The 24,814-nt window shown below is 40.9% G+C and overlaps 1 protein-coding gene across 2 annotated transcripts in view; it reads right to left on the minus strand.

Moving 5' to 3' along the window:
- The window catches only part of syne3 (spectrin repeat containing, nuclear envelope family member 3), a gene marked incomplete at its 3' end in the record, with an annotated part of 61,025 nt that overhangs the window by 27,071 nt on the left and 9,140 nt on the right, over positions 1-24,814 (minus strand). For both annotated transcript variants that reach the window (XM_042228942.1, XM_014340478.2), the window contains 9 exon segments: positions 1,601-1,744; positions 2,196-2,378; positions 4,067-4,241; positions 5,166-5,302; positions 8,904-9,263; positions 9,575-9,730; positions 11,038-11,347; positions 16,976-17,148; positions 20,633-20,790. In XM_042228942.1, the coding sequence (XP_042084876.1) occupies positions 1,601-1,744; positions 2,196-2,378; positions 4,067-4,241; positions 5,166-5,302; positions 8,904-9,263; positions 9,575-9,730; positions 11,038-11,347; positions 16,976-17,148; positions 20,633-20,776 (1,782 nt within the window). In that variant the 5' untranslated portion in view covers positions 20,777-20,790.

Below are 24,814 nucleotides of genomic sequence, written 5' to 3' on the forward strand. Positions count from 1 at the left end.
GACTAAATACTTTTTTGCCCCACTGTATATATTGTACAGATCAACTGTTAGAAAGAGATGTTAGGTTTTCATCAAATAATTTATAGTAATGCAGCTGTCCTCTGAGAAATCCTGCACTCAGTCCACAGGACCTCACACAGTCCCCAGCAGTTTCTATCACAGCAGTTATATTAACACTATTTCTCCTGCCTTTTATTTATCTGAATTGCTGATGTTTTCAGAGAAAAACACAAACTGAAAACCAGGATTACACTGCTGCATTATTGTCATACATACATTACTCCTTTATCAGGTCAGCTAGTTTTCGAGCTGATCATTTGCACTGCTCTTGGCAGAATGCTGCTTATAACTGAAATAAACTAGCTGCATTTGTATGTTAATTAGTGCACTATTAGGTAAACCTGCAAATGCAGCATCAGGCTAATATACATTTTCCTTCCAGCTGACCCCAAGTAAAAAAAAACAACAGTAATACTACTATTACTACTACTACTAATAATACTAATAATAATAAAAATAAATAAATAAATAAACAATAATTCTAAAGGCTGACAATACAACGACCTGAAACCTAAACTATACAGAAGCTTAAGCACACTTTAATTGATTAAAATACATCAGAATTTTGGTTTACAGCGCTTGTATAAAGCTACGTTCTTCATGGAAGGCAACGATTTAACAAGAAGCACATTTTGTTACAGTTCATAGTTAACATGTGCCTTTAACAGGCCATCAGTAAGTTCTGGCATGAAATGAAAAATGCAGCTATGATTAACATTTATATTTGGATGATCTTCTCTACTTTGCCAATCATTCATCATCTCCTTATAGAGTCATCTCTTCTCCTTCTATAAACCCTCTGCTAAAGGAAGCATTAAAGCTCCTTTTTCAGTATTTGGAGAATGTCAATAGCCTTTTTCATGGCCACCACACACGCGTTACTTCACCTTCCCGAGAGAAACAGACTATTTGAACATAACTTCTGATGACGAGAAAGGCATTAAAAGCAGTGGACGACTATTTCATTTACTTTTGGAATTGAGAGCAATGATAAGAATTTCATTTTCAGAGTGAAATGTTGCTTCAGACGAGTGATTTTTGGAACCTTACGGGACTGAAAAACTTAAATGAGGCAATTGAATGAAATAATATGAACAGACAGCGTTTCCTGACATTGACGGACTAACTCATATTTAAAGGGTTTACACTTTACAGTGTGACTCTTCATGTGAACTGAAATTAAATAAGCAAATACAATACAATACAGTCTAACTTTCAGCATACTTGGACAAACACAGTCCAACTATGTACCAGCAATGATGAGAAAATTTTTGAGGAATGCAAAGAGCGACATGGCTTTGGACCTGGCCTTCAAACCAGCCAGATCTCTGATTGAGCACTGAGAGTGCGACAGGCCAGATGCCAAACAGGATACAGACAATCTATTCCAAGTGCTGTCCATGCCCATACAGGTCACAGCTGTTTTGTCAGCTTAGAAAGACATAGTCATAGAAGACGAGTCAAATTATAGGCAGTTGGATTTATGGTGTGGCTGGTTAATAAATGTCTAACCCAAAGTCTGGCGGGTGAAAAAACTCACCCCAAACTGGTCTGACTGGCTTTTTTTGGCGAGAATGTCAGGCTGTAGACCATCAGCTGTCATCAGTCTGCCTTTGACACTGGACAACTTCGAGCACATCAGCTTGTAGGTGTCAGTGAAGTCCTTGGTTCTTGAAATGAATGCCTGTGAGAAGGAAAATGTCATTAAGTGTGTTCTTATCATTCATCCCTGGGCTGCATATTGAAACTCTTCTCTTTTCAGGGATGGGAACTGCACCATTCTTCAGTCAACTTAAAGTCTAACAGTATTTTGTCAATCAGACGTCTTCATTCTTTGAAGATGAGTTTTCATTTCATTCACCTAACCATAACCTAATTGTAACCCTGACACTAAAACCACATTTTGAGTCTCAAAAATGCCTTCAAAGTCGTGGGGACTGTTTGTCCCCACAAGTATAGTAAACTACCAAGTTTTGGTCCCCATGAAGATGTCAAACATGACCTGTTAATGATTTCAGGATCAGTTTAAAAGTCCACAAAGTTTGTCTTGGTCTTTTCTTTAAGCCTGAGGGATACGGTAAAGCTTTGAATAGACTGACACTCAAGCTCAGTGGATGGCGCCAACATGCGCATACCTGTAGCCTGCTCTTCCTCTGCTGCAGCTGAACATGCAACAGTTCTCTGTTCCTCATGGCAGTGCTCAGTTCGCTCTGCAGTCCATCAGACCTCTCAGGACCAAACACAGAGTCTAGCAGGTCCCCTTTCACTTCCAGTAGACTGAAGCGCTCCTGCAGCTGGACACTTTCCTTCAGGAGACACTAGCGCAGAGAGTAGAAAAGAACATATTCACACGTCTCATTCCTGAACTTTTTAGTCAGCACCCTGGACAGATTGCCAGTCTGTCACAGGGCAATTTAGAATCATCGATTAACCTAACCCAACTAATTGCACATGTCTGGACCATGGGAAGAAGCCGGAGTACCTGGAGAGAACCCACTCAAACTCCATGTGCAAATCTTACACAGAGTTGCATAGATGCACATAGATGGTGGAGTCAAACTGAGGACTGTCCTATAGTGCAGACTGAGTTACGCAACTCAAAACTTTCCAAAGTGAAGAAAGCTAACCAGTTATGATACAATTATCTTATGAATACAAACAAGCACATCAGGATGACCAAAGTGCAGCAGACAATAGAATCGTATCTTCCCACCGAGGTCTTTGTAGAATGTAGAACGAACTGGGTTGAAACCTTTCTATGTGATCGTTCATGTTCTCCCTGTGCCTGCATGCCGTTTCTCCGTTTGTGCTCAGTTTTTCCCTACAGTCTGAAGACATGCATGTCAGTAGGGCTGGGCTATATCATACCGTCCACGGTAATACCGGTGTAATTTTGGGCAACGATAGGAAAATGAAATATCGCGATAGAATATGGGTAAAACGCGCATGCGCAGTGCCTTTGTTTACAGACGCACATGGCAGCAACACAGAATGAAAAGAGTGAAAGTGGATCGTTGAATGAAACAGATGAACCAGAACTGGTTTGTAAAAATGCTGCAGCTTCACTGGTGTGGAACTGGTTTAGCTTTCGTCCGTCAGATACACAACAAAGCACTATTTTTGGTAGAGCATGCTAGCGGGCCGTCGTTATTACCGTGTTGTTTGGAAAATACGGCACACTTAAAATCAATCCTTTGATTTTTCTGAAAGTCGACAGAGCCCCTTATAATCCCGTGTGCCTTATGTATGAACTCTGGTTGTGTTTACTGACCTCGAAACGATTTTATGTACACGGCGCTCGAAAATCTGTCAAATGTTTCAGTACGACTTTGCTAAGCTACGAAGCCGCACCGCTTGATGGATTGTTGGAGCATTACGGCTATCGTAGGCGGAGCCTCGCGGAGTGATACGTACTGTGCTTCAACATAATATTACCGTGTTGTGTGTGTATGACCTCTTTTTAAGTTGTGTGGATGTTATACATGGTTATGCTGAGGATATGTCGGCCAGTTTCCACTGAAATGCCTTTTAGTTAAACTGTCAGCGAGGAAGTTGCACTGTTACGTTTTTATATAACTTTAATGCACATAAAAAACAGCTGCTTGTTTAAGTGAAAATACATTGATGGGGTTTTTTGCACTAATAAAGTTGTGGAGTTGTAAAGTATTTTGTCTCGTGTCAATTATATCCTCAGTTATATCGTTATCGCAAATTTTCAAATGTATATCGTGATAAATATTTTTGGTCATATCGCCCTGCTCTACATGTCAGGTTAAAGAGCTGATTCTAAATTGGTAGCAGGTGTTGATAGCAAGTTTTGAAAGCCCATCTGACCTCCCAACCTGTATGATTGTGTCTGCTCCGTTTGTGTTAAGCTAGTATAAAAGTTTTTCTTGGTTGCACCAAACAATTCAAATTGCAGGGGTTAACATACACAAATTTACAAAGGTGAGGAATTTTTCTATATGAGCAAAAAGTCCTTCTAAAGATAATGCATTTGTTTTACCTCAATCTTCTGGACTAACATGGCAACATGGGAGAAGTCTGTGACCTCAGCAGAAGTTTCCAACACCTGAGAAACCGTATCTTTCCATTGGTCGTAGACCAGTAGCGGGTCTTGGAGGATGTTTCTCAGTCCCAACTCGGACTCTGAACACAGTCTAGTTGCTCGACATTTCACACTGAAACACAACACATAAGAAATGTACAACTACAATTTGAAAAGAAGTTTCCCAGAAGCCCTAAGGTGTTATGATTTATCCTTACAGTAAATAAACAGAGTCAGATTTTGCAGCTAATAAGTTCCACATTCCTGCTGGTAGTTCCATATTTCTCCCTAGATTGAGAGCTACTGCTGGTGACACATCAGTGAAGATACACTACCAGTCACAGACACAGCTTCTAATTTAATAGGAAGACAGGAAATTTCACAAATGAACCCTGACAAGGCACAGTGGTGAAGTAAAAACTATTTCAGGTGACTACATCATGAAGCTCAACGAGAGAAGGCCGAGGATTTGCAGAGCTGTCAACAAAGAAAAAGGGTGGATACTTTAAGGTATCTGAAATATAAGACATATATAAAGTTTTTATCCATTTTTTCTTTGCTACATAACTCCATATATGCTTCATATATATTATATTTGCCTTCAGTATGTATCTACAATGTAGAAAAGTAGTAAAAACATTAAATGAGAAGGTGTGTCCAAACTTTTGACTGGTAGTGTATGTCATGCAAATGTGTTTGAAAAATGTGCTTCGACTTGTGAAAATTTCGACTTACCAAAGACCCTCTGGAACGAATTAATTTGGGAAGTCAGGGTTCCACTGTATAACTAAACACAGCATTTATAATGTAACACACCCGCATTTATAAAGTGTATGCAAGCATTCTTCAGATTATTATATTATATTTTCAACAGATTTATTATAGCACATACATTTTCACTTTTAACATTCTCATTTAGATAACAACAGTAATCTAAGGAAAGTAAAATGATTAATTTTACTAAATGATTAGTCATCATGGGGCCTTATTTTTAGTTTTGTTTTGGGGTTTCAAAAAACTCCCACACAAACACAAACACAAGCTCCCTAGCACATACCTTTGATGTTCTTTAACAACAGCCAAGACATCATGAGAAAGGTGACGCGAGTCCTCTGAGAACCTGAAGAGCTCCCTGAGCTGAGCCTTGAGCAGTTCCACCTGGGATTCTTCCCCTGCTAAAGTATTCCTCACACCCTGAAACACACAACAGAATATAAACAGTACAAGGGGAGTACAAGTAGCAACTCACACAAAAACTAACAACCCCAACGCTCACTGAGCTATTATATAATCCTGCACTCTAATCAATCCCAGGGTTAATTAAAGGCCATCCACTTCCTAGTTCTAACTCCTAGCTGAAATACAAAATACTAAAAACGTACAACTTACAGACTGAGTACCCTGAATTACTGATACAAGGCAGGATACATTAATGGTTTCATGTTGTTTACACCAAATTCTGACACTACCATCTGAATGTTGTAGCAGATTTAGAGCTTAATGAGACTACCCAATATTTTACTGTCTAATATTGGTGAGCCTGTGTGAACTGTAGCTTCAGCCTCCTGTTCTTAGATGACAGGGGTTGCAGCTGGTGTGGTCTTCTACAGCTGCAGCCTATCTGCCTGAAGGTTGGACGTGCTGTTTCCTACTACCTTCAAGGATTCTAGCGATTCTTGTCTGAAGTCAACAAGACATTTTCACCCAGAGAACAGCCACTTACTGGATATTTTCTCTTTTAAAGACCATTCTCTGAAAACTCTAGAGATAGCTGCGTGTGTTTGCTTGTCGAGCAGTTGCTCTTGACTTTCAACTCTTGTCCCTAGTGTGGTGTCACACAGGCAATATGGTTCAATAAACAGCACTATGTAAAGGCTTTGACTCATTCTCATTTCTTTATATCTCTGTGGATACACAAAGGAAACACAGCATTTCCAAGGGTCCAAAATGGAGTGAGAATTATCATCAAGAAATTCAAAGAAAACCACAGAGTGCAGAACAAGCCTGGCAGAGGTAAGATGCAAGAAACAAAAGTAATCAGAGACATGTATACAGACCTTACCTTAACATGAGTAAATGACCTAGCCAAGTTGGGAATTGTAATATCAAAGAAAACAAACCCAGAGCATTGCACAGGAATGGACTCCAAGGCTGCAAACTAAGAAAAATTCCACTTCTGCAGAAGAGACACAGACTGAAGTATGCTTAGAACAACCTGGAGAAAGATTATGCATACTGGAAGCATCCTTTGGTCAGATGAGACTAAACTAGAACTCTCTCTGGACAATGAGGCACTGTTTACGCTTGGATAAAGAAAGAAGAGGGATACAACCCAAACAACACTTTAACACTCCCTCCACAGTGGAAGGAGTGTTATGCTGAGGGGATGCAGCATACATAATACCTCCATAATAAAGTCCAAGGCTCATGCCAGAAGACCATCAACTCTGGAGCAGCGTGAGAGATTTGCTAAAAAAAGAACGGGCTGAGTTTGCTCAGGAAGCATGTGTGACAGTTGCTGAAAAACACACAAAAAAAAATTACTCCAGGATGTTAATCAAAGCTCTTCTTTGTTGCTGTGTTTGGGATCACAGTCATGCTCAACAATAAAGTCCTGCCAACTATTCAGATGCCATGGTTGATGAAGATCTTGTGGTACTTTTTTGCATTTATAATTTCATCAATTTTACAAAGATGTCCAACTAACATCACAATTGCCAGTCTTGGTAGCCAGGGATCAAGTCCACCAAGGTCTCCACTCCTGGCCGCCGTCCGACACACAATGCACCCTATCCCTATGGCGCCTGCAGGTGGTGGGCCAGCAGGAGGATGGGCCCATGTCCCCTTTTCGTGCTCTGCCCGGCCGGGCCTCTTGGACTAAGGGCCGGCTACCAGACGCTCACCCTTGGGTACCATCTCTGGGCCTGGCTCCAGGGCGGGGCCCCGGTAACCCTATCCTGGGCTGGATGAATTGTTCCCTCTATGGTTTTCTCATAAGGGTCTTCTGAATCGCTGTTTGTCTGGTCCCTCACCCAGGACCAATTTGCCATGGGAGACCATACCAGGGGGCAGAAGCCCCTGGACAACATAGCTCCTGGGATCCCTGTGACACACAAACCCCTCCACCACGATAAGGTAGCGATTCGCGGAGGGGCAAATCTGAGGCCGTGGTTCTCAGCCGGAAAAGGGTGGAGTGCCCACTCTGGGTCGGGGGCTAGTTCATGCCCCAAATGGAGGAGTTTAAGTATCTTGGGGTCTGTTACCATGGATTTCCAATGCAGTTTTCATATAATTTGGCATACCTGTGATTTTGTACCAGTCCCCTAACTTAAGTATGGCTCCTTGACTGCCACCCTTCCCCTGAGTCTGGGAATGAACTTGATCCTACTATCTTTTCTCCCGACCTTAAGAAAAAACCCTGATAAGATTGCTTCAAGGTGAGACGATTATACAGATGAATACACCAGATCGTCTGGCATTCCAGACACACCTAACAGAAGCCACTCCACAGGTACAGAGCTCGTCTGCAAAAAATAAATCTGGCTACGTCTCTAGGACGCAGATAGAACTAATAATGTGACTGACACACCTCTCTGAGGAATCCGGTGTCTCAAACAAACATATCAGACAGTGGAGAATACCTTGAAATGGCAAGAAATTAAGTGAAAAGAGAAACTTGTCTATAAAATAAAATTTGCAATGTACTGTTTGGAAACATGTTGTTTGTGTTCAGGACTACCAAAAAAAACAAACAAAACTATCAGACTAACTATCATGACAATTTGGGAGTGAAGGCACATTCAAACAAAGAACCAGTTAAACTCTGGTGTTACTTTCTTTTAACAAAATGTTGACAAATGGCAACTTTCAGCAAAGATATGATAATTAACTAAACTAAAAACTACAACTAGATGTGATTTAGTCTTTGGTTTAGTCTGCTTCTCGGAACAACCAGAAGCATCTGAAGTTAAAGTTCTGTTCTTAGTTTACTTATTTAAAAGTTCAGAAAGGTGCTAATCCATTTAGTGCCTTAAAAACGCCTATTGCCTTAATTGCCTTTTGCAATAATAAAGCCTGGATAAAACGCAGACATGAATTGTTTTCTTGAGGTTAAGAGGTAAGAGAATGAACAGGTTAACAGAAATACTAACTCCAGTATAAAGCAGAGCTGGAGTGCATCTGAGATTCTTTCTGGAAAAGCAGCTGAATAGTCAAAGGGACTACAACAACAGCAACCTGGAATGTTAAAACACAAGACGCTAGGGAGGGGCTAAGTTACAGCTAGTTGGTAAGCAGTGACTGTCTGTGTCACTGATACTGTTCTCTCAGACAGGTACAACAAAATAAAAACAAAAACAGTCTGAAGTGATTCATCAGATATACTTGGATGGCTGTTAATGTACCCTCTGACCTACTCAAAGTCTGGGATACAAAGCAAAAGCTAACAACGAGGCCACTAACCATAAACATGGCAATTATAACTCAATTTGTATGTAACAAACACATTTTTCATTTTTTATGACCCAATGTGTGGGTTTGTACACTGCTCTGTGCAACATCTGTTACCCTCAATCATACACTGGCCACTTAAACTGGAACCTAAACTGAGCTTTCTTTTATTGTTTACATCAGGACATCCCAGACAGTATACAAATCAATCATCAGCACATTAAAAGAACCACAGTAACTTGGTTACAGAAACAGCAGGAAAAGGAGAGGTAGGACTTTCCTGTATTTATCTACATCTCCACTATCCTTTACACTATAACACTGCTGATATGGTTAATAACCCTACCGTGTATTTTGTCCACTGGCCAACCATTTGCTCTTCAGTGTGGTCAATGCGATCCCTGCAGTCCTGGGTCTCCTCCAGTTCCTGGTCCAGCCCTTTGAACAGCTCTCTGAGGCGGCCGATATCGTCTCCCAGCCGCTGGCACCGGGTCATGTACTGACTGTGAGTATCCAGGCTGGAGCGGAGGCCTTCATCTGCCTTGCAAAGACCCTCCCTCAGTCGCTGCCAGCCCAGCCTCAGTTCCTCTGCCTCTTCAACCACTTCTTCCACTCCCGCAGGAGAGGTGTTGGGCCTGAGGCTTTCCACCATACCTTCAATATCCAGCAGGGCCTTCTCCTCACAGGCCACACTGTCATCCAGAGCCTGAAAAAGGTCAGAGACAAAACATTACATGATGGCTGGTGCAAAGATATACGACAACCTACCAAGGTAACTCAAATTTTCAGACCTCACATTCAAAAATGTGCACCCCTTGACCTTTTTCAGGCCAGAAGCTTTGAATCATTCTGTAAAAGCCTAATTTTACAGAGTGATTGAACCAGCAACCAGCTCTCATCTGGAACAACAATCTAAAATCTAATCTAAGTTACCTCTAATCTAAGGTAAACATAGCAGCAGAATTGCTCTAGACGTGCACAATCAGTTAGGAAATCAGTTCAGTTTCAGGGTCTCACTTTTAATGCTTTGAGCTTTTCCTCAGCTGTGTCATTCCTCCCCATCACTTCAGTCAGTTCCTTGGTTTTTGACAGCAGCCAGGACTGGAACCTCTGAACACAACCTTGGTATGTCTGGTGTTCCTCGCAGATCTTCTGAAGCAGTGAAAGACGTTCCTAGCACAGCGGGAGATATATCTCTTGGTAATTTTTAGCATTGCACTGTTCAAAACAAACGAAGATCTTAAACCACATTTGGATGTCTGAGTGAGAAACCTGAATATGAATTTGTATTCTTCTGCGAGACCTTCTGCTGAAATATAAAAGAGAAGAAAAATACTAACAAGCGTTTCCAAGTAAGAGAGGCTTCCAGGGAATATAATCTCATTAGAAAAACAAATAAAAAAAAAAACACTTTTATTTAAATCAGACGTTTCCCATTTGTAGTTAAAAATACAGCACTGCAAGCAGACTGATCTGTTCAGCTTATAAAAGCAGTGTGTGGGAAAATGCGACTGACATTTTAAAGAGCTATTTGAAAAGGGAAAGAGGAAGAACACTGTGTGACTCAGGGAACAGCACAACAGCCTGCATGTGTTTGCTCTTACTGACTAATCCAACGTTGTCTTCACTAGTAAGGTAAATTATTCAGTCAGTAAACTTGCAGTCCCTGGATCAGATTACAGGTGCACAGAATAAATATCACCACATATCTTCATTGACATATTCATCCAGACTGCACCCTACACACAGTCATGTCCCTTGAGAATATTTCAAAAGTTTGACCAACTATTTGACCCACCAGCAGTCTGTGTGTAGGTGTCTTCATTTCAGCTCAGTACGACTACATCTGTAGGTGTTTCTCAAGCTCCATGCTTCCTGATGCAGAGGAACTGGACTGCACTGGAGGCTTTACTTTTACGTCCACCAATCAACCACAACATTAAAACAATTGTTTAACATAGTGTAGGCATGCTACTAAATCAGCTCTGTCCATCAGTCCACACCCACTCCTCAGTCTGTGCTTTGAAGATTATGACAATTATTATGACTCTGGGGTGTTGATTCATTTAAACTAACACAATCATCCTCCTGTAACCAAGTTTCTATAAGGCAGAATAAATCGATTTTTTGGTCAATTATTAATTCATGTAGTGACAGACACCTAATGTTTAATAATCCACATTTCATTTGTTTACTCTTTTGTGCAGTTGTGGATACTACACTGTTCTTTCTGTGTTTTTAAAAAAATTTTTAAATGATTTTTGCAGATTTTTGCTTTGTTTTTGTTGGTTTGGGAGCTGACGCTTAGTAAGGCTACGACTCTGCTTCCTGGTTCCAACTAACAGTCAAGAAAGGAAATGGTTTTAAAAAAGAAAAGAAAAAATAGACTCAACGACAAACTGCACTGTGACTTCTGAACTTTGCCTACAGAGCGGCCACCTTACACTTTTCATAAGAACCAGGTCAAGTAAGTGCCTCACCTCAGCTCTGTCTCTGACATGATTGTACGCTTCCTGCAGTCTCTCCTGGGCCTGAGGATCCACACTGGGGTCCTGGGTTCTGTTGTGCAGTGCAGCTGCCTCATCCAGCAGCCTCTCCAGTAGCACCGCCTGGCCTTTGATATCACTCACCACCACCCTCTGCTGATCAACCTGCCAAAGCTTCTCTTTCGCTCCCAGCTGCGCTTCTAGCTCGACATCATGGCTTCGTTGCTGCTTTGTCAACCACAGCTCAAACTCTTTGTAGGCCTCCAGGTACTCACTCCAGTGCAGCCACACCCACTCTATGCGACTGTTTTTAAGGTAAAAACAAGAAAGAGACAATTTGTGTCAGGTCCATTGTTTCAGTAAGTCCTATTTAATACGTTTTTAATTAAAAGTGATAGGTCTAACAAAGCACATTTGTTTCTACAACTAGACATAGGCTGCTGTCAAAGTTTGTTGCCTTTAAAAAGACATTTTTAGCTTTCCGAAACTGGATTTTATTTACCTTTTCGCTTATTTGCTACATTTATTTATTTGTTTGCTGGTTATTTCAGGAAACCATCTGAGGGCCATACATGAATTTCGACCAGCACGTGTTATCCTCCCCCTCCATCACATACCCCAACATTGTAAGTCAATAAAGGGTTCCTAATCCAGCCATGAGGGCATTTATGCATATCAAGGGGCTATTGGCCGCATATGAACAATCACAAACCATGAAGGTCTAACAATTAAACTGAAAATACAGAGGTTTAACACATACATGCTAGACATCTGCATTGTTTTAACACAGCTTCAAGCAGCAGTGTGTGACAAGTGCTGTACATTATGTTCAACTACGACATAACTGCAGAATTCTTTACTTGTTTAAGAAAAAATCTCCGAAGGCAAACTCAGGATGCTTGTAAGAATCAGGAGTTGTCTTCATGATGTGAATACACAGGGTGGGCCATTTATATGGATACACCGTAATAAAGTCCTGTTTGTGGCACATTAGTATATGTGAGGGGGCAAACTCCTCAAGATGGGTGGTGACCATGGTGGCCATTTAGAAGTCGGCCATCTTGGATACAACTTTTGTTTTTTCAATAGGAAGAGGGCCATGTGACACATCAAACTTATTGGTAATGTCACAAGAAAAACAATGGTGTGCTTGGTTTCAACGTAACTTTATTCTTTCATGAGTTATTTACAAGTTTCTGACCACTTATAAAATGTGTTCAATGTGCTGCCCATTGTGTTGGATTGTCAATGCAACCCTCTTCTCCCACTCTTCACACACTGATAGCAACACCGCAGGAGAAATGCCAGCACAGGCATCCAGTATCCGTAGTTTCAGGTGCTGCACATCTCGTATCTTCACACCATAGACAATTGCCTTCAGATGACCCCAAAGATAAAAGTCTAAGGGGGTCAGATCGGGAGACCTTGGGGGCCATTCAACTGGCCCACGATGACCAATCCACTTTCCAGGAAACTGTTCATCTAGGAATGCTCGGACCTGGCACCCATAATGTGGTGGTGCACCATCTTGCTGGAAAAACTCAGGGAACGTGCCAGCTTCAGTGCATAAAGAGGGAAACACATCATCATGTAGCAATTTCAAATATCCAGTGGCCTTGAGGTTTCCATTGATGAAGAATGGACCCACTATCGTTGTACCCCATATACCACACCAAACCATCACTTTTGTTGTTCCAACAGTCTTGGAGGGATCCATCCAATGTGGGTTAGTGTCAGACCAATAGCGGTGGTTTTGTTTGTTAACTTCACCATTCACATAAAAGTTTGCCTCATCACTGAACAAAATCTTCTGCGTGAACTGAGGGTCCTGTTCCAGTTTTTGTTTTGCCCATTCTGCAAATTCTGTGCGCCGATCTGGGTCATCCTCGTTGAGATGCTGCAGTAGCTGGAGTTTGTAAGGGTGCCATTTGTGAGTAGCTAATATCCGCCGAAGGGATGTTCGACTAATGCCACTCTCCAGTGACATGCGGCGAGTGCTACGCTGTGGGCTCTTGCTGAATGAAGCTAGGACAGCCACTGATGTTTCTTCATTAGTGACAGTTTTCTTGCGTCCACATTTTGGCAAATCCAACACTGAACCAGTTTCACGAAACTTAGCAAGCAGTTTGCTAACTGTAGCATGGGAGATGGGTGGTCTCGTAGGGTGTCTTGCATTGAAATCTGCTGCAATGACCCGGTTACTGCGTTCACCAAATAACAAAATTTCATGCTCAGATGGCCGACTTCTAAATGGCCACCATGGTCACCACCCATCTTGAGGAGTTTGCCCCCTCACATATACTAATGTGCCACAAACAGGACTTTAATATCACCAACCATTCCCATGTTATTACTGTGTATCCATATAAATGGCCCACCCTGAACATAACAAGGGTTTACAGTAAGGTACAAACCACCGGTTACACACAAGCACAGAAAGACCAGATTAGACTTTGCCAGAAAACATCTAAAAAGAGATGTCACATAAAAAGAGATGGCGTGTGCAATAGTTAGGGTTTAAAGTTGCTTGTTTACTTTGATTGTTTGTTTGTTTTGTTTTTTTGCACGACACCAGAACAACAGCAGGTGTCCGTAAGTTGCAGTTGCGGTACTATGGCACCTAGCCAGCCCTACAGAAGAGGAGGGGACTTAAAGGGAGTGATTTTTTTTAAGTGACAGGTAATTTGAAATGCAACATTTCTATCAGCTCAAAAATCAGCAAACACAAAAACTGCTTGTGCAGAGTTTGTCTCAGTGTGTTGCAGCTAAAGGTCCAGCTGCTGTATTTGACAGGGAGAGAAAAGAAAGAGATAACTTTCCATCAGAGATGGAGAAAGATAAGAAAGACAGGACAGGAAGGAGAGGTTAGATTTAAAGGTAAGGACTGCTCAGTGGGGTTTGATAAACTGGAAATTTAAAGCTTACATGCAAGTCCTTATGTTTTCAAATCAGAGGTCTGTGCACCTAACATGTTTTTTTATATTATGAAACATGCTGTAAATTGAACGTTAGAGGTAGACTAACTGTGGCATTTAAAGACTGCATGAAAATATTCTTTAGGTTAGTTTGGTGTACTGTGATGCATTTAAATTCAAGAACAGTGTGTGACTGATACACAGTGGCTGTGGCCATGGTCAGAGTTAGGTTACATCGAGTGCAGCAGAGATTAATGTAAATTTAAGCTGATGATGCTGAGATTCATTGACTGAATTCCACCTTCATACCAACTACATACCATCTAGAAAAATACAGTATACTGTCAATGAAAAGGATGGAAATCAGCGAGGACAACTCATGACATGTCTGCTTACATCTTTCTGAATTTAGTTGTGCAAATCCACAAGGAGCAGTGTGTGACAGCAGTAGCCCAGATCAGCTGATCACAGCCTGTAAACCAAGAAACTCTAACAGAGCTCTCAATAAAAATTATTGTGAGTTGTGATTCTTCCCCACACTATGCTACTACAACTGATTTTAGGGTTCCCTCACCAGCTGAATCCCACTTCAACTCCTGACTGTGCTCATTTTCCTGTTTAGAGGCAGTCACACTAATGTAGGCATAAGAAAATCAAGTTTAAAATGTTGCTTCTTCTTCTTCTTTCTGATTCAAGCTGAGTACTGTTAGAATTAAATTATATTAAAGTTTGTATTCCCATTTTGTAATATTATTTTATTATTGCATTAATATAGCACACGGCTCAGTTAGCTTTGCACAGAAAGCTGGTAGAAACTTTCTTACTTTAAGTACATTTCAAAGCCTGTACTTCTTTTTTACTTTTACTTGAGTAAATAAGTTTAAGTACTGGTTTAACAGTTAACACTAGTATCTGTAGGGCTGCACGATTTTGCATAAAATGAGAATCACGATTTTTTTGCTTAGAATAGAGATCACGATTTTCTTTTCCAGTATAAATATTTATTGCACTTATTAACTGCACATCAACTTTGTAACAGTTGAGACTGAACATAAAAACAATAAATAAACATAAAAACAACAAATGTCTCACATTTTGTCGTTGCCACAAAACGCTGTACTTTCTCGTCATCCCTGACGTGCTCTCCGTTGTGTTTTCCCAGCCAATTTTAGCAGCCAGCTTCTGTATCACGTGGTATAAGGCTCCGCCCTTGTCATTTGTTGAGCAGGAAGAGTGAGCGCTTGTTTTCATGCAGAGTACGTCCCGGATCAAAATGCGGAACAATCGTCGTCTCTTTTTCTTTAAATCGTTGTCATTTGGAAATGAAATCGCACATAAGTATGAATTGAGATCGCGATTTTCTAACGATTAATCGTGCAGCTCTAAGTATCTGTACTTCTACTTAAGTAGAAGAGGCGTACTTTCACCTCCTCTGCTAATAATATATTGAATGCCACGTTGAGGCCGTCATTTTTTGTATCTACATGGATGTTGGTGTCATCCACAATAACCATTTTATCTGTGCTGAGCACTAAATCAGATAAGAAATCTGAGAAATCAGACAGAAAGAATCAGACTGATTTTTGAGTTTTCCAGCTGGGGTGGGCAAGGCTAAGCATCAGACTTTCAAATGAATCAAAACTCTGTCTGGGTCTTTGGCTGATTAATAAGCTGGTGTGGAAGACTGTTAAACTTGTTATGCTCAGAACAACTCAGTAACTCAGGGGTGTTGACTCATTTAAACTAACATAAACATCCTGCTGTAACCAGGTTTCTGTAAGACAGAATAAATATATTTGTCGATCAATTATTAAGTCATGTACTAACAGAGAGTTGGAAGAGAGACACCTAATGTTTAATAATCCACATTTCACTGTTTTACTCTTTAGTGCTGTTAAGGACAGGAATTGTTCTTTCTTTGGTTTGTTTTTTAATGTTTTTCTAAGAGGATGGGGTTAATTTCAGTGACCTACAATTGACGTAACCAGGTGTCATTATTGTCAATGTGAATTATAATTTTACTGAATTGCTCCAGCTGCAGGGGCCTGGCTAGCTATGGGTTTTTCAAGGGTGCGAAGCCGAGGAATAACTAAACATCTGACACAATGAGAAGGAAAGAGGCCAAGCTGCAAACAAGTCGGCTATGAGCTATGAGCTAGTGAGTCCCTAAAGACGCAGTGAAGTGAATACTGTGTAGGGTTGGGCGATTGGACGAATATATAGACTATCAGCGATAGGCTGAGCCTATCATCGATCATTTTTACAAGGGCGATTTATTTATTTATTTGCCCATGAGTAAGTTTGGTAATAATGATGGAGCTAATAGAAAGAAATAATAATAATAGCGCTGTTTTAACAGCACCCTCTTTCATCTGTGAAGCAAATGCACCCTCCTCAGAGTGCGCCCAAATGCAGCTATTCATTTACTTCATCCGGTTTAAAGCCAAAGAAATCCCAAATTGGCAACTTTATATTTTATTGGGCAACTACTTCGTCCATGTTTGGCCTTCTTCTGTGTTGTAAACGCGCAAATCAGTCCTTGCATGATTACATTGCTCCGCCCATCAAAAAGTCTGCATCCCATCAAAATATATCGCCCATCGTCGAATGTCGGTTGGAAAATTTTTACATGTCGCCCAACCCCAATACTGTGAATATAACTAGTGGGTGAATGAACAGAGAGTGTGCTGAACAGGGGGGGAAAAAAGTAGGGACTTTTCTTTTTCCAGGATTCTGAGATTAGTCAGAATTCTGCAAAAACAGAATTTTCTGTGTCAGAATTATGAGATTTTTTTAAGCTACACAAAAACATCACTGTGTGTTGTAACAGGAAGTGATACTCTAACGCAGAGAGAGGCAACACCAAGTAAGAGCCTTTTTCTCTAGTTTGGACCCACTAACCTGAGCTTACACGGTAAGGCCATTCAAAAACAGAACATGAAGTCAAGGCTGCCCTCAGGCCAAACCAACCAGTAACGCTACACATTACCACACTCCTGAACAGTGTAGATGACCACCTGTGACAGTGGGTGATGTAGGTGCAGGTCTCTTCCCAGAGGCCTTTCAGGTCTTTGAGCTGAGTATGGGTGTGGTTCCTGAGCTCTTCATTTCCATTCTGCAGAAGCTGCTCAGCAGCCACCAGCACCATGTCCATCTTCACACGGCCTTCTTCCTCTGACTGGCGGATCTTCTGTTGTCGAGAAAGGTGGAATTGAGAGAGAGAGAATGAACTGTGGATAAATCTAATTTTAACAAATGTTCATATGTAATGGAATTTGTTAAGTATAACATGAAAACAAAATAGATTTTAATGTTTAAACTTTTTTTTGAATCATGTACAAACCCAAATCAGAAAAAGTTGGGCCAGTACGGAAAACACATATAAGAAAAAGAAAGTAGTGATTTCTAAATTTACTTTGACTTCTATTTCATTGCAGACAATATCAACACAAAATATTTCAGGTTTCAGGCAACATATTCCAAAAAGTGTTGGGGCAGGAGCAATTTAGGGCTAGTAATCAGGTAAATTGGTTAAATATGTTAAGTTAGACTCTTTTTCTCCAATTGATCTTTCTGAGTTAACTTCAATAATTACTTCCTCCAAACCATCAACGTGTCTTTTAGACCCCATTCCTACAAAACTGCTCAAAGAAGTCCTGCCATTAATTAATGCTTCGATCTTAAATATGATCAACCTATCTCTAATGATCGGCTATGTACCACAGGCCTTCAAGCTGGCTATAGTTAACCCTTTACTCAAAAAGCATCTCTAGACCCAGCAGTCTTAGCTAATTATAGGCCAATCTCCAACCTTCCTTTCATATCAAACATCCTTGAAAGAGTAGTTGTCAAACAGCTAACAGATCATCTGCAGAGGCTTATTTGAAGAGTTTCAGTCAGGTTTCAGAGCTCAGCACAGAAACAGCTTTAGTGAAGGTTACAAATGATCTTCTTATGGCCTCTGACAGTGGACTCATCTCTGTGCTTGTCCTGCTAGACCTCAGTGCAGCGTTCGATACTGTCGACCATAATATCCTATTAGAGCGATTAGAACATGCTGTAGGTATTACAGGTACTGCACTGCAGTGGTTTGCATCATATCTATCTAATAGACTCCAGTTTGTGCATGTAAATGGAGAGTCCTCTTCACACACTGAGGTTAATTATGGAGTTCCACAGGGTTCAGTGCTAGGACCAATTCTGTTTACATTATACATGCTTCCCTTAGGCAGCATCATTAGAAGACATAGCATACATTTACACCGCTATGCAGATGACACCCAGCTCTATCTGTCCATGAAGCCAGATAACACACACCAATGAGTTAAACTGCAGGAATGTCTTAAAGACATAAAGACCTGGATGGCCGCTAACTTTCTGCTTCTTAATTCAGATCAAACTGAGGTTATTGTACTCGGCCCTGAAAAGCTTAGAAATATGGTATCTAACCAGATTCTTACTCTGGATGGCATTACCTTGGCCTCCAGTAACACTGTGAGGAACCTTGGAGTCATTTTTGACCAGGACATGTCCTTCAACGCACATATTAAACAAATATGTAAGACTGCTTTCTTCCATTTGTGCAACATCTCTAAAATTAGAAATATCCTGTCTCAGAGTGACGCTGAAAAACTAGTTCATGCATTTACTACTTCCAGGCTGGACGACTGTAATTCATTATTATCAGGAAGTCCTAAAAACTCTGGTCCTGTCAGGGGGTTTCTTCCTGTAAAAGGGAGTTTTTCCTTCCCACTGTCGCCAAAGTGCTGCTCATAGGGGGTCATATGATTGTTGGGTTTTTCTCTGTATCTATGAAGCGCCTTGAGGCGACTTTTGTTGTGATTTGGCGCTATATAAATAAAAATGAATTGAATTGAATTGAAATAAGGATGTGATGTCAACAGATGATTGTAATTATGATTTGGTACAAAAGCAGCATCCAAGAAAGGTCTATTCCTTTAGGAGCAATGATGTGCCGAGGATCGCCAGTCTGCCAACAAATAGGTAAAGGAATTATTAAAATGTTTAAAAACAATGTTCCTCAAAGAAAGATTGTGTATAACATTCTTAAAGGATTCAAGGAATCTGAAGGAATTTCAGTGCGTAAAGGATAAGGGCGCAAGCCCAATATGAACAACCGTGATCTCTGATCCCTCAGGCGGCACTGCATCAAGAATCGTCATTCATCTATAAACGATATTACCACATGGGCACAGGACTACTTTGGCAAAGCTTTGTCAAGTACCACAATACGTAGCTTTGTCCACAAATGCCAGTTAAAACTGTACTGTGCCAAAAGGATGGACCATCACACAGTAGAAACGTGTTCAAACGAATTTCTGTATTTCAAGTATTTTTGGGGAGAAATGGACACCGTGTACTCCAGACCAAAGAAGAAAATGGTAACCTAGAAGGTTACCAGCAACAAGTTGCCCTTAAGACTTGTTTGCAGAAAGAATGGAACAAAATTACACCTGAAAGACTTCATCACTTGGTGTCTGTAGTCCCTAAACGTCTTTTAAGTGTTATGGTAACTGGTAAATGCTTTACTGTTCGAACCTTTTTTGTGTTGCAAGAACCAAAATTTGAATACATGTTAATTTTGAAAACAAACAAACAAACAAACCCCATAAAATTCATGAGGAACACATTAAATAATGCGCTGTTGTATTGTTTTCAATGTAATACAGGTAAAAGATAATTTAACAAAGTACTGTTTTCAGTTTGATTTTAATTTAACACACCGTCCCAACTTTCTGTGATTTGGGGTATGTTTTTTTTTTTTTAGTCACAGAGTGTATGATAAGGTGTGGTTGGACATCTGGTGATTAGATATCGCAGGTATTGAAAGTTATGTGAAAAAGAGATATGGGGTTTTACCTTTTTCTTCTGCAACACGAGCAGTTCAGAGTAGTCCAGCAGAGACGCCATAGGACATTGACAGCTGCCCAAATTGTGAACTTGCAAAACTGTTTTGTATTTTTTGGCTTTTTCTCTGCTCATTTTTGCCGTGTTAGATTATAGATTAGGGAGGATTTCGATAAGTGCATCTTCAGATCTGATTGTGCTTATCCTCACCTCCAACCTTTCTCCTCACAAAAATTAGAACAAGGTCGGCATTAGTAGGTTAATTAGACAAGTATTTTGTTTCTGTCTAAATTGTGGCATTCCCTTTTAGCCCTTTGTGAAACAATATTTGGTGACCTGTAATTTTTTATTTACTCATCTGAGAAAACAACACCATCTTTGATTATTTTGAAAGTTCAACTAACCGATGTGTATGTGTACTTTATTAATCCCCGTAGGAAAATTACTCCTCTGCATTTAATCAGTGAAGCAGTGGGAAGTCAAAAATCCAGTGCCCGGGGAGCAGTGTGTAGGGACGGTACTTTGCTCGGGGGTACGTCAGGGTAGCCGTTCGGTGGATTTGAACCCCCAACCCTTCGGGGCAAACACTCTACCTACTGAGCTACCTCCTTCCCCCACCAGCCCTGGCCTGCCTCATGTTTTCCCAAATGGCTGGCATGATGTAATTCCAGCAGTCCTTGAGATCAAATAGCTGCTTTCCACCGGGTTATGTCTCCTCAAGTTAGACCCTGTCTGAAACTGGTCAGATGTATAACAACACAGCATGGGTCAGAAGGGAAGGGTCAAGATTAATTTTACCAACCCACCTCTGTCTCCCTAAGTCTGGCCTCCAGAGCCTGACGGGGGCCCTGCGTGTTGTCATTGGCCTTCAGCCTCTCTTGGATGGCTGTCATCCAGGACTTGGCTGAATCCAGGTTGTCTGTGAACTCCTGCTGCTCCGGTAGAGTCATGACTAGTTCTGGGTCTGAAAAGAACAACAGCAGGCAGTTTTAGTAGACACTTTCTGCTGAAGAGGAACTTTACCAGCTGTAGGTTGGTGACGTTTTGAGAAACAACTTGAACAACACTTTGATATGAACAAGAGTAGAATCATTGCATATCCACTTCAGGTTCTTGTTACAATCAGTGACTCCGTACATATGGCTGTGCTCGTTTGCAGCAAAGCAGTGAGGAGTTTTTTCTGTAAAAAAATCATGGTTAGACTGAAGGTTTCTAAGGGGTTCTATATGGTCATTTGCAAAAACTTCACGCTTTGCTCCAAGACATAAAAACTATCTATCTATATTGTATATATTGACCGCCCACAGGGGCGAGTGGGGAATTTATTTTTATTTTTATTATAACAAACAGCTTTCAACTCCCGCCACAGATTTTCTATGGGGTTGAGGTCTGGAGACTGGCTAGGCCACTCCAGGACTTTCAAATGCTTCTTACGGAGCCACTCCTTTGTTGCCCGGGCGGTGTGTTTTGGATCATTGTCATGTTGGAAGACCCAGCCTCGTTTCATCTTCAAAGTTCTCACTGATGGAAGGAGGTTTTGGCTCAAAATCTCACGATACATGGCCCCATTCATTCTGTCCTTAACACGGATCAGTCGTCCTGTCCCCTTGGCAGAAAAACAGCCCCATAGCATGATGTTTCCACCCCCATGCTTCACAGTAGGTATGGTGTTCTTGGGATGCAACTCAGTATTCTTCTTCCTCCAAACACGACGAGTTGAGTTTATACCAAAAAGTTCTACTTTGGTTTCATCTGACCACATGACATTCTCCCAATCCTCTGCTGTATCATCCATGTGCTCTCTGGCAAACTTCAGACGGGCCTGGACATGCACTGGCTTCAGCAGCGGAACACGTCTGGCACTGCGGGATTTGATTCCCTGCCGTTGTAGTGTGTTACTGATGGTGACCTTTGTTACTTTGGTCCCAGCTCTCTGCAGGTCATTCACCAGGTCCCCCCGTGTGGTTCTGGGATCTTTGCTCACCGTTCTCATGATCATTTTGACCCCACGGGATGAGATCTTGCGTGGAGCCCCAGATCGAGGGAGATTATCAGTGGTCTTGTATGTCTTCCATTTTCTGATGATTGCTCCCACAGTTGATTTTTTCACACCAAGCTGCTTGCCTATTGTAGATTCACTCTTCCCAGTCTGGTGCAGGTCTACAATACTTTTCCTGGTGTCCTTCGAAAGCTCTTTGGTCTTGGCCATGGCGGAGTTTGGAGTCTGACTGTTTGAGGCTGTGGACAGGTGTCTTTTATACAGATGATGAGTTCAAACAGGTGCCATTCATACAGGTAACGAGTGGGGGACAGAAAAGCTTCTTACAGAAGACGTTACAGGTCTGTGAGAGCCAGAGATTTTCCTTGTTTGAGGTGACCAAATACTTATTTTCCACCCTGATTTACGAATAAATTCTTTACAAATCCTACCATGTGGATTCATGGATTTTTTTTTCACATTCTGTCTCTCACAGTTGAAGTGTACCTCTGGTGCAAATTACTGACCTCTGTCATCATTTTAAGTGGGGGAACTTGCACAATCGGTGGCTGACTAAATACTTTTTTGCCCCACTGTATGCCCTGCCTGCTAGCATCTTGCACCCTGCTGTTATGTGCTGGATTGTTTCTGGGGCATCTTTACACAGCCTGCACCTGGGGTCTTGCCGGGTGTGATAGACCCCAGCCCCTCCCTCTCTCTATATAGATAGCTCGATAGATAGATCGATAGATCGATCACAGATGATGAATTTACTATTAAAAAAAAGACAAGACTCAATCAGCAAAAGTCCTCTCTAAACCCTCTTGTGTACTGGTAGTGGTTCAGAGATGCTCCTGAGAAAATGGGGAGTAAGGATGGGAATTGATAATAATTTGGCTTTTCTGATTCTGATAGTCATCACTTGTCAATTCAATTCCAAATTGTCATTTGGTTCTCCTTGGCTCCACTTTCAGAGTCACCACAGAGTTGAGCTAATCAGCATCAAAGACATTACATTCGTGCAAATTAACTGCATGCTGTGTGGTCAAGTGTTTGTCATATTGGAGGCGTTCAGTCTTTGTTGTGATCAGTGTTGAAATTGCTACTGAAAAAAAGTAATAATTACACATATTACACAGAACACTTTTCTTAAAAGTAATGCAGTATGTTACTAAATTACACCCAGGAGAAAGTAATCTGTTATACTGCTCATTATATTAATTATGCATTTCTGTCCTGGATGCAGTTTCCACTTTGCACAAAAAGACAACAGAATGATAATAAAGTAAAAGTAATATCCATATCCATGCTGTAGACCAGCGGTCCCCAACCTTTTTTGCGCCACGGACCGGTTTATGCCCGACAATATTTTCACGGACCGGCCTTTAAGGTGTCGCGGATAAATACAACAAAATAAAACTAGTACCGGTACCGAAAAAAAGAAGATTTATTCATAACACACGTGAAAAGACCCAGGAAAACCGAGTTAACGATAAAAACGATAACAAAATAACGCTGAAAACCAATAAAAACCCTGAAAACCAGACATTTCACACCTGAGCCTCAACTCTCGCGGCCCGGTACCAAACGACTCACGGACCGGTACCGGTCCGAGGCCCGGGGGTTGGGGACCGCTGCTGTAGACTATGGCAATATTTTCATCCTCCAGCACACAAACTGAAATCAGTTTATTGTAGCACAACAGCAAAAGATTAAATGGGATCGAAAGTTCAAGGAAGTGTAGCTCAGGTGGCAGAGCAGACCACCTACCAACCGGAAGGTTGGTTGTTTGATCTCTGTCTGTTCGCCTGTATGCCAAATATCCTTGGGCAAGATACTAACCCCATGTTGCTCTCCGATGTATCCATCTGAGTATGAATGCATGTGAATATTAGATAGAAAGTGCAAAGGAAGCAAGTGCTTGTGTGAATGAGGCAAGTTTTGTAAAGTGCTTTGAGTGTTCAGACTAGAAAAGCCAGTCCACCATGACCAACAAATTCCAAGGAATTGAACTAGCGGTTCTTGATTCACATTCATAATCTCTGAACTCGACTAAGAATTGGGATCAAAACCAAGATTCGTTGTGGGCTAACCTGAGAGACAAACCTGAGGACTCTGAGAGTTTAAGTACATGCTGTGGTAAAAGTAAAATACACCAAATAATAAGATGATCTAAAATTCTGTGCTAAACTTATATTAGAATTTATAAAGAACAGTGTCTATTTATTTCAGCATAAATGTAAAAGCTTCATTGCTGGTTCCACACTTTATTGTAGATCAATTACAAACAAAACCTGAACCTCTGCCCTGGACGATTAGAACTCCTGATGGCTCTGACATTCTCAGGCCACATTTTGCTGTTATCCCAACAGAAGGTTGGTAACGCCTAGAGTTAGGGCTGCAGCTACTGATTATTTTATTAATCGAGTAATCTATTGACTATTCAGTCAATGAATCAAGTAATCAGATATGAAATACTTCTGTCTTATTAATGAAAAATGATAAAAATTCAAAAGACAAAAAAAACCCAGCTATTTAAAAAAAAATCATTTATTTTCACTTTAGAAATTGCAATGTTTTAAAGTTCAACTGCATACAACTGTCAAAAACAAAACACAAAAAAACTAGAAGCTGTGACTGTATTTACTTTCCATATTTAAATTTCATTTTTTTAAAGAAAACATTTTTTTTAAAATGCAAAAATATTTAAAGAATCTCAAATGTGCTCAAACGTCAAAGCCAAATAAAATAAGACAGCGGTCCCCAACCCCCGCGAGAGTTGAGGCTCGGGTGTGAAATTTAGGGTTTTCAGAGTTTTTATCATTAACTTGGTTTCCATGGGTCTTTTCCCGTGTTGTAGTTGTGTGTCTTATTTTGAAAGAAATATTTACGCGTTACCATAGCGACCAGAGAGCATTAAGGGGCAGAGAAGAGGATGTTACTCTCAATGTTGTTGGCGCATTTCAGGAGGACGCTGCAAATAAAGTTACACATTACACAGTGAATTTGG

The sequence above is a fragment of the Haplochromis burtoni genome, unplaced genomic scaffold (genome assembly GCF_018398535.1).
Source record: "Haplochromis burtoni strain Fernald_Lab_line unplaced genomic scaffold, NCSU_Asbu1 Contig_369, whole genome shotgun sequence".
Taxonomy (NCBI): Eukaryota; Metazoa; Chordata; class Actinopteri; order Cichliformes; family Cichlidae; genus Haplochromis; species Haplochromis burtoni.